The sequence below is a fragment of the Podarcis gaigeae genome (assembly GCF_964106915.1).
Source record: "Podarcis gaigeae genome assembly, chromosome: 12".
NCBI lineage: Eukaryota > Metazoa > Chordata > Lepidosauria > Squamata > Lacertidae > Podarcis > Podarcis gaigeae.
Window position 1 is genome coordinate 27727610 of NC_139688.1, and position 14426 is coordinate 27742035.

General features: G+C 38.0%; 1 protein-coding gene across 1 annotated transcript; it reads right to left on the bottom strand.

The window, feature by feature from the left end:
- Positions 1–3978: 3978 nt before the first annotated feature.
- LOC310828160 (sterile alpha motif domain-containing protein 9-like) lies at positions 3979–14190 on the bottom strand. Its single transcript, XM_083705187.1, has 4 exons — positions 14019–14190; positions 13425–13478; positions 11038–11107; positions 3979–10524 (listed from the first exon to the last, which is right to left on the bottom strand). Exons 3-4 carry the CDS (start codon positions 11049–11051, stop codon positions 5712–5714), a joined length of 4827 nt encoding a protein of 1608 aa, XP_083561313.1. The 5' UTR covers positions 11052–11107; positions 13425–13478; positions 14019–14190; the 3' UTR covers positions 3979–5711.
- Positions 14191–14426: the final 236 nt, after the last annotated feature.

A 14426-nucleotide genomic window follows, 5' to 3' on the forward strand; every position in this document is an offset into this window, starting at 1 on the left:
GGCAGTCCCACTAGGGAGGAAACACAGCTGTGGTAATTCCAGTCTTCAACAGAGAACATGTTAACCCTTGATTAGACTCAACACCTTGCCGAGGGGAAAAGCGACCCTTACTACTTGGCTTCTCAATAGTTTGACACCTTGTATTTATTTGCTGAAGTATTTGCCTGTCTCTTCAGATTCCTGGTGAAAGCATGTTCTTCAAAAATCGCTCTAGGCCACATGTCTGCAACAGTTCCTTCCTGCAGCGGAACAGAGCTGCGAAAGACGACAGATCAGCTGTACCTTTAATAGTTATGCAGAAGCTGGATTTTCTGCAGGTGTACTTATACCATTGCTAAAGGTACAGGAACCCTGTCCTCCTTGGCATGCATCTGCCCAGCCTGTTTAGCTGTGGCCTCTTTTGTTTTCTTGGGCTTCCTGCTGTCTACAGCCAGTGCCAGATTTACGTATAAGCTAAACAAGCTATAGCTTAGGGCCCCACTCTCTTGGGGTTCCCCAAAAATTTAAAGAAAAAACCTGGATGTAGATTTCCAAAATATAAGATAAAAAACAAATAAAATAAAACCTACATACAGCAACAGTGTTTTGTGTTGCGTACGCACCTATAATGTAAACAATGGGCCCCGCCTGCTGGCCTGTTCCCTAAAATATCACAATTACTTTGATAAAATACATATTTTGTTATGTGCAAATGGCTTTAGATACCTATTAGGTCCATAAATTACCATACAGTATATATTCAACACAAAAAACAATGACAATTTGTTGTTGACAAAGGACAGCTGGACATATAAAGGCCCCATTACCTTCAGTAGCTTAGGGCCTCATCAAACCTAAATCCAGCCCTGTCTACAGCTGTAGATATTCAGCACAATAAGCCTGCAGCTTACGCACATGTAACTTGTGCACATTCAGCTTTATGCTCTTGGCAAAGAAATGAAAAGAAATTAAAAAGGGGTAGAAAAGGGGGGGAGTTCTGGGGGGGGAATGACTTTAGCAGTTCCACCTGCCATTGCACCCAATGTGTTTTGACTATACACGGTTTTGGTTTTAGGCGCAATCCCTGGAACGTAACCCCAGTGTAAATTGTGGGCTTACTGTACTGTATGATGAGTTGAAGCTGAAGAACTTTATTTTCTGCGGAAACTCCAAAGCCTCTCTGATCAGCACCACCTTGTGGTCCCTGGGCTTATTCACAGCAGAAGTTACTCTGAAGAAGGAACATGTCTGTTTTTGTTTGTTATATCTTCTGGAGTCTTTAAGTAGCTGAGATATTACATTGCAGTGCAGAATGGCCATGGTTGGCAACAGAGAATAATTTTACAGATTCAGCCCTTTGCATTATCAAAAGCAAGCTGTTTTTCTTTTGAATCAGTTTAACTTTCTTCTTTGAGTGGACATATATTCTTCTGTTCTGAGGTTATAAGATCCTCGACCTTTTCGTCGTGCAACTACCATGAATGGTCACATGACTGAAAATGAGTGACAGGGCCTTCTCAGTGGTGGTGCTTTTTAGCCTTCCTTTTCTGTTCTCTTTCAGACAGAAACAGAATACATTTTTATTTAAGCACATGGATAATGCATAGTTCTACTGCAGTTGTAGTGATTTTAATTGCTGCTTTTTGTGTTTTTAATTCTCTGGCTTCAATATTGTATGCTTTTTCTTCAATAGTTTCATTTAAGCACTTTTCTCGGAGCCACAAGCTAAGCTCTCTTTAGACATTATAACCCAACCCCACAGGTAGCATTTTGTAAGGTTGAGCAGCATTAAAACTGCAAAGGTATTCCCCTGTCTCCATTGCCTTTCAGGACCTGGAGGGGAGAGCTGGAGCATTGTGGAGGCCCATTGGGCAGTTTAGAACTCGGAAAATTGGGAAATGGAGTTGGGAAAACCAGTTTGTGAGGGAGGTTTGAGGAAGAGACATATGATAGCAGAGGCAAAAGTAGACAGTTGAGGCCATATACCAAGTTATCCTATAATTCCTTGTTGGTGAAGATTAGGAGGTTGCTGTTGACTGGGTTACACTAAGAGGCTATTCTTTGTAAAGGTCTTCCCACAAAAAGGTTGCACCATCATTTTTTGTTTGCTTGTTTGGTTTTTAACCAGATAAACTATCCAAGCAGCCAGAAGTACAACTGGAGGAGCTTTGGGGTTAGAGGCAGATTGTTCCTAACAGTTGGAGCATGCTATGAGTTATTTTGGAGGTTTACAGAATTTGGCTTAAAGTAAAAGTCATTTAGAGGATGGTGTAAGTCTCTCGAGTCTTTAGAAATTTTCATCAGGCACATTTAAGACCCCAGTGTAAATATAATAATATCCTTTTAATAAACAATATTTGTTACTAGTTCATCCTGTGGCTAGTGTTGGTGTGTATATCCCACCTAAGTCTATCTCAAATCGAAGCTACCGGTACTAGAAGACTTTAATAAGGGAATAGTGCCACTGGAAACGGGTCACATTGAGGAGCTCTGAGTTATGTGGCAAGGAGTTACATAGTGCAAATACCTAAACTTGTGTTTATAAAAAGTTAGATGAGACAAGGGGAACCAATTTACCTATAGATCATAGTACCAGAGTGATTTGTATTTCCCCATACACAGAAATCGAGAGATGTTAAGGGATGAATAAATACACCCTGTTCCCCCCCCCAACAAAGTATTTGAACTATATGCTCAATTTACTGCAGCCTGTTTTGTTATTGAAGATTCAGTGACCCTTGCTCACTAGATTATGATTATACACATTTATTTTAGAATGCATTTACATTAGAATATAAAACACTAAGAGTCCAGCAAATGGCTTTATGCAGGTTTAATCTGAATGACCCTTGAGGTTATGATTCTATGAAGACATATATGAACATGGGTAACAAGAAAGAAAAGTGACTGAAATATTAAAAATGCCATAAATAATAGTGTAATACTGACACCTACAGGATAGGTGTCATTACCTAGGTGTTTGCTGCATTGGACAGAGTGGCGGTCTAAACCTATACACGTTTATTCACCAATATTAAGTTGTCCGCAAAGGCTTTTAGTTTGAAGGACTGTTTTCCCAGTAATATCCCTTTAATTTCTTCTTCCCTTCTTATTTCCGAATTTAGTATTTCTAGTATTAGTGTAAATAATAGAGGAGAGAGGGGGCAGCCTTGCCTTGTTCCCTTTTCTATAAAGAAATGAATTGTTTTTTCATTGTTTATGATTAAGCTGGCTTTTTCATAAATGGCTTTTATACCCCTATAGCATTCTCTCATTTCAGATAAGTTGATAACCTTTTTTAGGAATTACCAAGATAGATTATTCGATAACCTATACAACGTTTATTCAGATGCTAGCCCTACTATAGGCAGTGGATTTACATACATACGTGAAACATTGAAGCCTTAGATGGCAAAAGCTGCCCAAAGAGGCCAAATCTATTTTGGAGGAGCAACATTATCTGCCAGAATAAGAGATGTGAGCAATGTCGGGATTAATACAAGTGAGCTTTAGTCCTCATATTAGTTCAGTTTGTAATATATGCAGGTATGTCTATCAATCTATGATTGGGTTTATATAAGAAAAGGCATTAAAAAAAAACAGGGCAGGGGGGCAAATGGTGAAGAATGTGACTTGCAACCAAATGTTGCAATGTGTTCAAAAATTCCAGCCACTCCATTCCATTCCATTCTCTCTTCCCTCTGGTTTCTTCCAGTAGTCAGTCACAAGTTAAATTCTGTGTCCATTGACCATGCTCAGTCCTCACTGGGCTGTTTTGTGCCTCTTCTTAAGGTTCGCCTACACCCAAAAGATTTTTGTACTACTTTTACATGCCTCTTATGTGTGAATGGTGCTGTTTTGGCTACATGAGGATCAGCACTTAGATAATGAGTTTGCTAATAGTATAGTATATGGGATAATTAGGGATGGACAATTCTCAATTTTGTTTCCTCTCAGTTTCTAATTTTTCTAGTCTGAAATTCACTTCACATTTCTGCATCAGCTTGTGAATTTTTTTTAATGCAAATTCATCAGAATTTTAGTACAATTTTCTCCCAATATACACATTTTGGTATGCAGTTTTGCATGATGTCGACATTTTAAAAAGCAATTTCCCCAGTATAATGCATTTGATATGTTATTTTCACACTTTCCCCGATATGCACATTTATGAATACAGTACATTATTTGGCAGAAGAACTGCAGCACAAAATTCAGAGAAGTACGAATTACAAATGACAACTATGTTTCAGTTCATGTATGGTTTTGGAAACTACAAATTAGATAGGTTCACATTAAAATCCTAATCATATTGAATTTCTCCCACTCTCCTATGGGTGGTACAGCTATGCCATTCAGCTCATACCAATTTAGGATTTATCTTCATCCCTTAATTATCCCTATCAAATACCTTTCCATTTTCCTTTGGTAATATCCAAGGAAATATATTCTATGACATTCTTGCTCAGCTGAACCAGTGCTGAACTTCTCTTTGTTGTCCTGGGACACTCCATTCTCTTATAGGCTTTCCGTGTTCACGGTTCAGGTGATTCAGGTTCAGGTGATATTTCATTAATCCAGCAGATTATAATATAAAAATCAGACCACCAAGATCAAGTTCTTATTTTATATAGATAGATGATAGATAGATATAATACTATTGATGAATGGAATGTTATTTCTTACAGCAAAAGAGAACACAATTTAAACGCTATTTACCCCTTTTTCCCCTGCTTCATCTCAAAAGAAAACTAAGTAGGTACCAACAATAAAATTAATAATTAAAAAAGTGAACAGAAAAGCAGAAAATATAAGAAACAGGCAGATAAATAGCATCTGGGGGACTTAAATCATGACTAGGTATGGATCCAATACAATAACAAACTTACAAAATGAAGTACAAGACAGAAATTAACTAAACTGACTGCAGGAGCCTCTTATGTCGACTCAGTCAGGGTTGGTTTTGTGAAAAGTATACTTTGTCTTTGCAATGAGACACATCACATACAAGATGCTTAAAGCAAAGATAATGAAATTGCCACATGCTATGCAACAGGTTGTGGTATAATCAAATCATATTATATTCATAAATTGGTAATTGGACTGGCTGAAGGGAATCTCAAATTATTAGTTAGCAAAATATACCAGTCCAGTTAGCATTCGACTCCTCCCTCTTCTTCTGCAAAGATAAACTAAAACAACCTTTATTAGAAAAATATTTTTGTCTATGGCAGAGATGGGGAACCTGTGGCCCTCTAGATATTGTTGGACTCCAATTCCCATCAACTCCAGCCAGCATGGTAAATTGTCAGGGATGATAGGGGCTGTAGGCTAACAACATCTGTAGGGCCAAAGGTGCCCCATCCCTGGCTTTTATGCTTAAAGCTCAATCATTCTAATATAAAGCTTCTATTGCCCAAGGAAGTGACATTGGTTCAGCTATTGCCCCATCTGGCTATACTACAGATTGAGGAGACATCCTTGCCCTTCAGGGCAAAGAGGAGGAAAAAGGGTTGTATCTACAGCCAGCCACAATCAAATATATCCATTGAAATTATTAACTTGGGGTCATCAAATTCAACAAGTCTGCTCTGAGTAAAATTTAGTTGGATACAACCAAATACTATATCTGGTGTTAGGATAAAATGCCATGTGTCTCTTGCTGCTATAGACAAAGGAGAGGTCAAATTAAATTTACAGTGCTGTACAACGGAATGTATTTTCAAAGGGGGTTAAATAATTTCTATGTCACAGGCTATCAAGCCTCCAATGGAAAACCCCAAGTAAAAAGATACTCTTTCTACACTCCGACCGCTCTTCAGCTGGCCTAAGAAAACAGGCCATGCTGGTATTCTAATGTCTTCATCAATACCGTAATCGACATAGACGATATTATCTTCAGCCTTCCCATTCAGCCGAAGCAAAAGATGTTTGGCTTCCTCTGTTTTCCATATCTCTCCAGTCTGCCACAGGGAACTCAGCTCATCATTCATCTTTTGCCTTGACTTGCCCCTACTCTTAGCAGTAACAGACTGATCAATTTTTCCTTTGTGAATAAATTTGCTCAGGTTGCTTCCTTTTCCAAGGTAGAAAAATGCTATAGGTTGTTTGGAACGGCACATTTGCCAGTACTGCCTATTAAATGCCTTCTTCAAAGAATTGATATATTTTCCCATTTGTTTGGAATCTTTATCTAATTGCTTTTGATTTTCAGGCCAGAATAATAAAGAAGCCAAGAAGTATGGTTCTGCAAATCGATAATCTAGACCTACTGACTGTAAAATTGTTCTAAGCTGTTCTTTCAGTTCTAGAAAAGATGGTACCATCTTGGATTTTGGATTGAGGCAATGAAGAACAATGTTGGCCAAGATAAAATTCAGTTTGTACCTCTGCAAAGATTTGCTAGAGCTCTGATCAAGCAAAAGTGTATACTGTTTCACTACATCCTCAATTTTGCACATAGCATTTTCATGATTGCTGAGATGTTCCAAAATTCCAGAAAACTTGTCAGCTTTGGAAGCTTCTAAACTCTTCTTGTAATTTTCCGCCTGCAAAGATGAACTCAGTTTTGAGTTCATTAGCCAGTCTGAATCAGAGTGGCAAAATGTTTCGGCATACTTTTTGAAAACTTCTTGTACCTTTCTCCGTATTTTGAGCTCCACAATTTCTTTTTCAGGATTTTTCGGCTTCAAAAAAACAAAGTAGTTCTCAAAAAAATCAAATGCTTTTTTCAAATTTGTGTGCAGATTACTTAGATAACTAGCATATTCTTCCAGTGTCAATCTGTATTCTTCATTCTCTGTATCACCCGGGACTTTTGGAATACCCCCATTTCCTGACAAAAACTGTATTATGTGTTTTCTAGAGAGTTCATCTTTTTTGTTGAACAGAGGTATGGATTCAATCATTTCTATAGCATATAGACCAGTTTCTATCTCTCCAAGGTAACCAGATGTATTATATGTTTCATATTTTCTCTTGTATTTTATACTCTGAAAATATTCCTTTTCACTGTCTATATTTTCTGTTTGTTCTTGAGATTCTTTAAATGCCTCTGAGGCACACTTTGCAAGATTCAACAAACGTTTCAGAATTTCAACAGTTATAGATTTCTCTGCATTTTCTTCTAGGCAATGCTTTATTTCACTTTTATAAACTTGACCCAAAGTGTCTGATATATACGAGTTGTTAGGGGCACCTTTTTTAGCTTTTCTAGCCCACTCTAGTGCACGATTAAAGTTTTTCTCCTTGATGTAGAAATGCCTTGCTAAGGCTTGGCTGATAAAAACATTTTGACTAAATATGCGAGTTGCCATAGTCAACACCCTTTCAACTTCAACACTCCTCTCTTCTTTTTGAATTGCTTCGATTAATGGAGAAAACAAAGTGTCTGCGTCATCTCCATGTTCCTTTCGGTGCCTTATAAGCAGCATGCTTTGAACATCCTGCTGAAGTTTGTCTCTCCCTATGCCCATGTCATAAAATAAATTCTCTCTTAACAGCAACAGTGTAATCTTACTTTTTGTTAGTTTGTAAGTTTGTTTAAATTCCTCTAAGCATTGTCCAGCAATCAATGAATGACTAATACGTACCCCTTTGTATCGCCCACGTTCTTGCACTTCAGTCTGTATTATAATGTTGGAGCAGTTTCCCATCTTGTCATCCAGGTTTTCTGTACCCCAGTAAGCCTTTTTAGTACTTATTCCCAAAAATTCCTCACATTGTGATACTGAAATCGTGGACTCAGTGACGTAAGAATTTAACAGTGCCAGAAAGGAAATAAGTTGAGCTTGCTTACTGCTAACATCCAAACCTTTTAGAGTGTTCTTAACTACATTCTCTATGTACTGCTGGTCAAAATTTCTTTTCATAATCATAAATGAATAAAAATCTTCAGGATGATCATACTGCTCTTCAATTTCTTTCAGTTTTTCCTCAAAAGCCCTTTGTTCTTTCGGACTTAGTTTTTGTTTCAGTGCAATACTGTTCAAGCTGTTGCTTTTTGAGCTTTCCCCAGGATTCTGGGATCTCATGCAATTTAAGATTATGACTATAGGATTTTCATATTGAATACCCTTTTCTGCTATGGCAGACTGCATAGCATGCTGTAGAAGGTAAATATTTTCTTGCTCTTCAAAGTCATCTACAAGTAGCAGTACTGGCAAATAATCAAACTTGTTTGATGTCCCATATGTAAGTAACGTGGTCAATTGTGTTGCAATTTCTGCAAAATCAACTGTTTTATTTTTCAGAACAGCACATCTAAATTTCTTTCTCAGTTCCCAGAGAATATGCATGGCTAAAGTAGTACCACCACAACCCGGATGATGATAAAGGTTGATAATTTTTGTGGGCGACTGTTTAGGAGACTGAGATCCTCTTTCAATCAGCTCTTCAAGCGTCTCATATGCATCCCGTTTAATAAAAGGTAAACAGTAGTTTTCAGAGGAGAAATAGAAATTCCACCAAGACACTTTCCCACCACGATAAAAATGCTCTTCTTGGGATTTTTTAAATTCATAAAATTTTTCTTTATTTTTCTCAATTTCTGTGTCCTTGCATTCATTTTCACATAGTATTTCCAATGCAGTCATAAAGTCTTCTTCTTTCTTTGAGAGAATTGTAAAAGAACCCCCCTTTGATGGCAAAAGTCTCCGAGAAGTTTGGGTCACTGATTTTAGTTTTTGGATGGTACCATCCACCATTGCTAGGCTCAAGTGAGATATGCACCTATCTGCTAGTGTGTCTGATTCAATAAATCTGGCTCGCAGGAGATCTCTCCAGCATGGGTATGTTTGTGCCCCAATACATATACACAACATATCATCAAGTCCATTAAGTTCTTGATAAAAAGCACAGAAAGCTTCTATCATGGGATCACCTGGATCTTCCACTTTTGACAGCATGAGAAACACCACCAAAAATTTTCCTCTTTGCATTATATCTGGATGGGATAGAAATGAGATCAGTTTCCTCACCTCAGCTGCCTTCTGCTGCTGCCAGAGTCCAGGACTCAAGGGTTGATATGCTTCACTGTTCAAGTCTGACCTACCGTTGCAGAAAATCCAACTTGGCTGCTGATAGAGATTAAGTTCTTCAATTGTTTCAGAAGCTGAATTCCCAGGCTTCTGGTACTGCTTTGGAAAATGAAGGTTTGCAGCTCTGTCTTCTCTGAATGCTTTGACGACACCATTGCTTGCTGATTCCGGATCAAACTCTAGAACAGCAAATAACTTTATTTCCTGCAAGAAGTTTATATGCTGTGTCTGATTTGGATGACATTTGTTTGTGACTAAAATATACCAGTCATAGTGGGAGTTATCTAGCAAATCTCTGTTGCCTGTGAGCAAGCTCACCAGCTTACGACCTTCCCCATCTATATTCCTCCTTTTTTCTCCATGTTTTTCCTCAGCTTCTTTTCTGTCCTCTGCTAATTTCTCCAGTTTGGCCAAAAATGATTTATGTTCTGTTTTATCATTAGATTTTAAGAGGTTTTTGGAAGATGCACCATCTCTTATAAACAAACATGAATCCCATTTTTTAGTCTTAAAACTGTAGTTCTTAGTAGGGAAATATTTAGATAGGCAACTAGAGTACTTTGGAACCACATCAATTTCAATAACAAATGTTTCTGATGGGATGCTGTTTTGCTGCAATACTTCCACAAACCTAGGTTTCCTAATGCAATCTTTTGCAACACCAATGACAGCATCTCCAAAGTATTTGTTTATTAACTCAAAATAGCTAATATATTTCTCTTTATTTTGAACTTTTACTCCAATAATTTCTCCATGTGGCTTGTCCCGGACTCCCAAGTGGATAGTACCATTGGTGCGGGAGTTCATGCATGCTGCAGCAAATCTGAAAACCTCATTGCAAAATTTCATCTTCATATCCTCTTCTGTTGCATTTTCTGTATTTGTAAAGAGTTTAAATTCATGGACTGGATCAATAAGATTGAGGGGACCTGTTTCAGGTATATGAAGGACATAATGTTGAATATAACGATGGCTAATGTGAAACTCATCAAAAGGGTAGGGTAGACAAGTTTGTCTACTTGGAAGCTGGTTATTTCCATTTCCTTGGTGAGCCATATCTTTTCTTGTTTCTTCAAGTACAGATTCTGGTGGCTCAGTGGATTTAGATCTTGCAAACGCTGGCGACGCATCAGCACCGGCTGAATTCCCTTTGCCATTTTCTTTCATTGCACCTGCATCTTCACTTTTAATCGAAGAGTCAGTATCAAAAGGCCTTGCGCTACGTTCTTGTCCAGAAGAATTCCTAGGGCTTTCACCTGGAACATCCTTTTTCCCCAGTGCGTGCATTATTTGGCAAGCTGGGCCATAGGTTATACCCATTTCTGTGAGGTCTTGCTTGGTTAAAAGTTTCAAAATGGCGCCTGTCACATCTTGATGAAGAAGGATGTCGCCATGTTTCTCCTCAAGCTTAAGTTCATTTGTCACCCATTGTTTTACGTGTTCCTTAGTCCAGTCCTCAATTATTTCAGGCAAATTTAGCTGGTTGCTTTTCTTGGTGTTTTTAGCCCTTTTAAGAAAAAAATAAGCAATACACCGCGTTAATGAAAACAAACCTTTTCTTTCTACATTACATTCAACATTTTGCAAACACCTCTTCATCTGCATCAGTGTTATTTAACTTTGATTCTCTTTATGTGAATGGACTATACTGCCCATCATCCTGTTGGGGTTGAGTAGAGTTGTCCAATCTTTAGGTCAAAGAACACTGTTCTACATAATCCTGTCCTATGTCTTGCACCACACATCTAAAAAGATTTAAATGGATACGCTTCTATTTAGTGGGAAGGAAGTTTACATTTTGGAGATCAGACTCAGATTTTTCAGTGAAGTTAATTTGAAAACCCTGATGTTTAAATCTCGTTATAACAAAGGGTTGCCATATTTCAAAAAGTGGAAATCCAGACACAAAAGCTGTTGAGCAAAGTTTATGAGTTATGTCCAGGAAATTTCGGACGTATGGCAACCCTATATAACCTCCCAAATCACTTTCTATATTTTTGTTCATTTTAATTCAGCTTACCTTTTCTTCCCCATATTTGAGTTCTTCTGTCAGTGTGCTGTCTAGTTGGTCTTCCTTATTAAAATGACATCTGAAAGCCAGAAAACCAAAACCAAGAAACATTTACTCATTTTCAAATAGCTGCTGTATAATTTAATCAAGAAGAAATAATACAACATATAGAAGATAATCAAACCCTTACTTTATGTGGCTTAGGAATATGTCCACCCACTTCCACATTAATTAAAAATAAAATAAACTTCCTATGTTTACATGGGCCTTCCACTGATTTGTCATTTACCACTAATGGAATGTTAGTGAAAAAAGGTGAGATGTGAGAAAATAATGAATCAGAAGAGAGGAAAACGTAGAGATCTAGAGGAATAAAAAATACTGCATCTCATGGTTAGAAGTCACTTGCTTTCTTTTGCTTAATTTTATTTCCCCCCATTTCCCCCCAATATATTTTTTTGGGTCCAAGTCCTTTGGAGCCCAGTTTGCCTTTTTGCCTTTGTTTTAGAGAAGGGATTTCTTGCTTTGAGCATATTCCACCCTCAGATTTGTTCTTAGCCATTTTCTCTGAGTCAGCCTTTTAAGGCCAGATATTTGACTCATTCTGTGCTATAAATCAATGCATTTTTATTTTACATTCTGTTTATTCCCTTGCACAGCTTAGACCATTCCAATTTTAAACATTTCCCCTCAATTTTTACCTGAAATGATTTCCCATTTGGACCATTCTGGGTCCCCTATACACTAGATCTCAACCTTTTTCTTTTTTATTTTACTCCATGGCTCCCTTGAGCAACTACATTCTTTCTATGATTCCCCTGTGGAATACTTGGTAAAAACTTGTGTTGTTTTATCATTTAGCGGTTTTGCCTATGATTTCTTTTCAAGGCTTAAAATTTAAGCAGTAGAGTCATTTATTGCCCTACTAAATGTTGCTTTTGTAAGTTGGGGAAAAATGAAAACAAATTTTCTTAATAATAATAATAATAATAACACTCACTTCTGGGTTTGCGGTGTTTGGGAGCCAAACGTTTGAGTTGCAAGTCTTTTCACAACCAAGGTACAACTGTACTCTTAGGGTGCAATCCTAAACCCACTGACATACAGTGGTACCTCTGGATACGAACGGGATCTGATCCGGAGCACCGTTCGTATCCAGAGCAGAACGCAACCCGTGTCTGTGCATCTGCGTGTGCATGGATCGTGATTTGCCGCTTGCGCGCATGCACGTGACGTCATTTTGAGTGTCTGCACATGCGGCGAAACCCAGAAGTAACCCGTTCCGTTACTTCCGGGTCGCCGCGGAGCACAACCCGAAAACGCTCAACCCGAAGCTACTTCAACCCGAGGCATGACTATATGTCTAATTTTTTCAATAACAGTTAGAAAATCTGACACATCGGACTGTATGATGTCACATCCTCTAAACTTTTGTGGTGGGAGAAAGAACTTCTTACGTTGCTATTGTGAATAACAGTTACAGAATACATCGTACCAACCATTCACATGGTCCTCCCAAGCTTTTAAAGATTAAGTAAAAGAGAGGGAGAGAAAATGGTTGATAAAGTTCTCATTTGTTTCCCAGTTTAAGGACCTTCACTGGGTTGCTGAAGGTTGAGTTTTGGTCTGACTGACAAGCTATGTTTGCTCTGGGTGTGTGTGTACACCACACCAAAGCTGTTTTGTTTAAGTGCATTAAGGTGCACCACACCTATCGAAAACTCTCAGCTTCTCATACCAATATGTGTGGATTGGCTACATCCCAAAAATAGACCGATATTGGACATTAGTATTCAGAGATCCTGACTAAAAAGGTTTAAATCTCACATAACTCCTGTCTCTCACTCTCACATACATCTCTCTGCCTCTCTCTGCCCCTATACAGGCAAAAGAAGTCGCTGCTCTTCTCCCTCCAACTTGGCTGCCAGCCTGACACCCATTGCCGCCAATGATGTTTTTCGCCCAGGTGGTGAGTTGGTGGTCCCTGCCTCATGCAGTTCTGGGTGACTTGGGTCAATTGGCCAGTCACAATATGTAGCACCTAACCAGAGATGTACATCATAGACAGTGTGGTTTAGCAGTTAGAGTGGTGGACTGGGACAGAGGAGACCCAGGTTCATATCCCCACTCAGCTACAAATCTCACTAGGTGATTTTGAGTCAGGCACTACCTCAGAGCCTGACCCACCTCACAGGGCTGTTGTGAATACAAAATATGGGGGTGCAGGGGCAGGGGAAACAATGTATGGATTTGTAATAGATCCTATTAAAAACACATTTCCATCCATTAATAAATATTAATTGTGACTGCAAGGCTTATGTGGGAGAAAAGTGAACTTCATAGAACTTACTTCTGAGTAGACATACATAGAATTGCACTCAGACATTAATGCTTACCGTTATCTTGAAGTGCTCAGGCTTTCCAACTATTTTAACTGAAGAGCTGCAGTTCTGGGAAACGAAACAAAAACGAAAGCATTTATGGGTGTGGCACTTTCCATCTCAACTCTGTATGTTTTTCACCAATTTAGTTTATCTTTTTTTTTTTACTTTGTTTTGCACTGCTCGGACTATTCCTTATTTAAAAAGTGAAATGGGTGTTTTAAAAATACTTGGAAAGTACTTAATTAATTTTTGAAAGGGGAGAAAAATGTAGGCAGCTATCTGGCTCTATTACAGAGGGAGAAAACAATTTAAAAAATCCACAGTTACTTGAATACTTCATACTTTTTCTGAACTCCAAACTTTTCAGTTTGGTTTCTTAGAACTAATTTAATAAAAGTTAGACATAATACTGAGTTGCTGCAATAAGTATTTATCCTATAAAACACAATTATCCTATAAGAACAGCACTTACACAAAGACAGTACGATGCCCCATAAATTTATCTCCATATATAGTACAAAGGATACAATCATTTTAATATCACTTTTCTCTGGCTTTTGAGGAAGTATATCTTATCAGTCTTCATCTCTATATTAAATCACTTACCAAGATAGTTATGCAGACTCCATGCCACAAATGCTGCATAAATACGTTTTGTTCAGTCAAAGAAACCCAAACATCTCTGTTCTTGGTTCTTCTGTTAGTTGCTTCTTCTGTTAGTTGCAAGAGACAAGCACATCTACAAAATCACTTTGCAAGGGAATAAGAAGCAGGGTGGTTTTTTTGCCAACTCCTGTCACATGATCTACAAGCAGCAACGAGGCAAGTTGGCTTAAAAAAAAACAAAAAACCACTTCCTCAACCATTGTTATTCAATGAGTAATATGTACAGTAACACCCACTGAAAACATCACATAAGTACCAGATAATTTTACTGACCTATCTTTGAAAGCTTCTGATATGGGGTATGTGTTTATATCTCTGAAATCAATATAATGTTAGGGATACATGTAT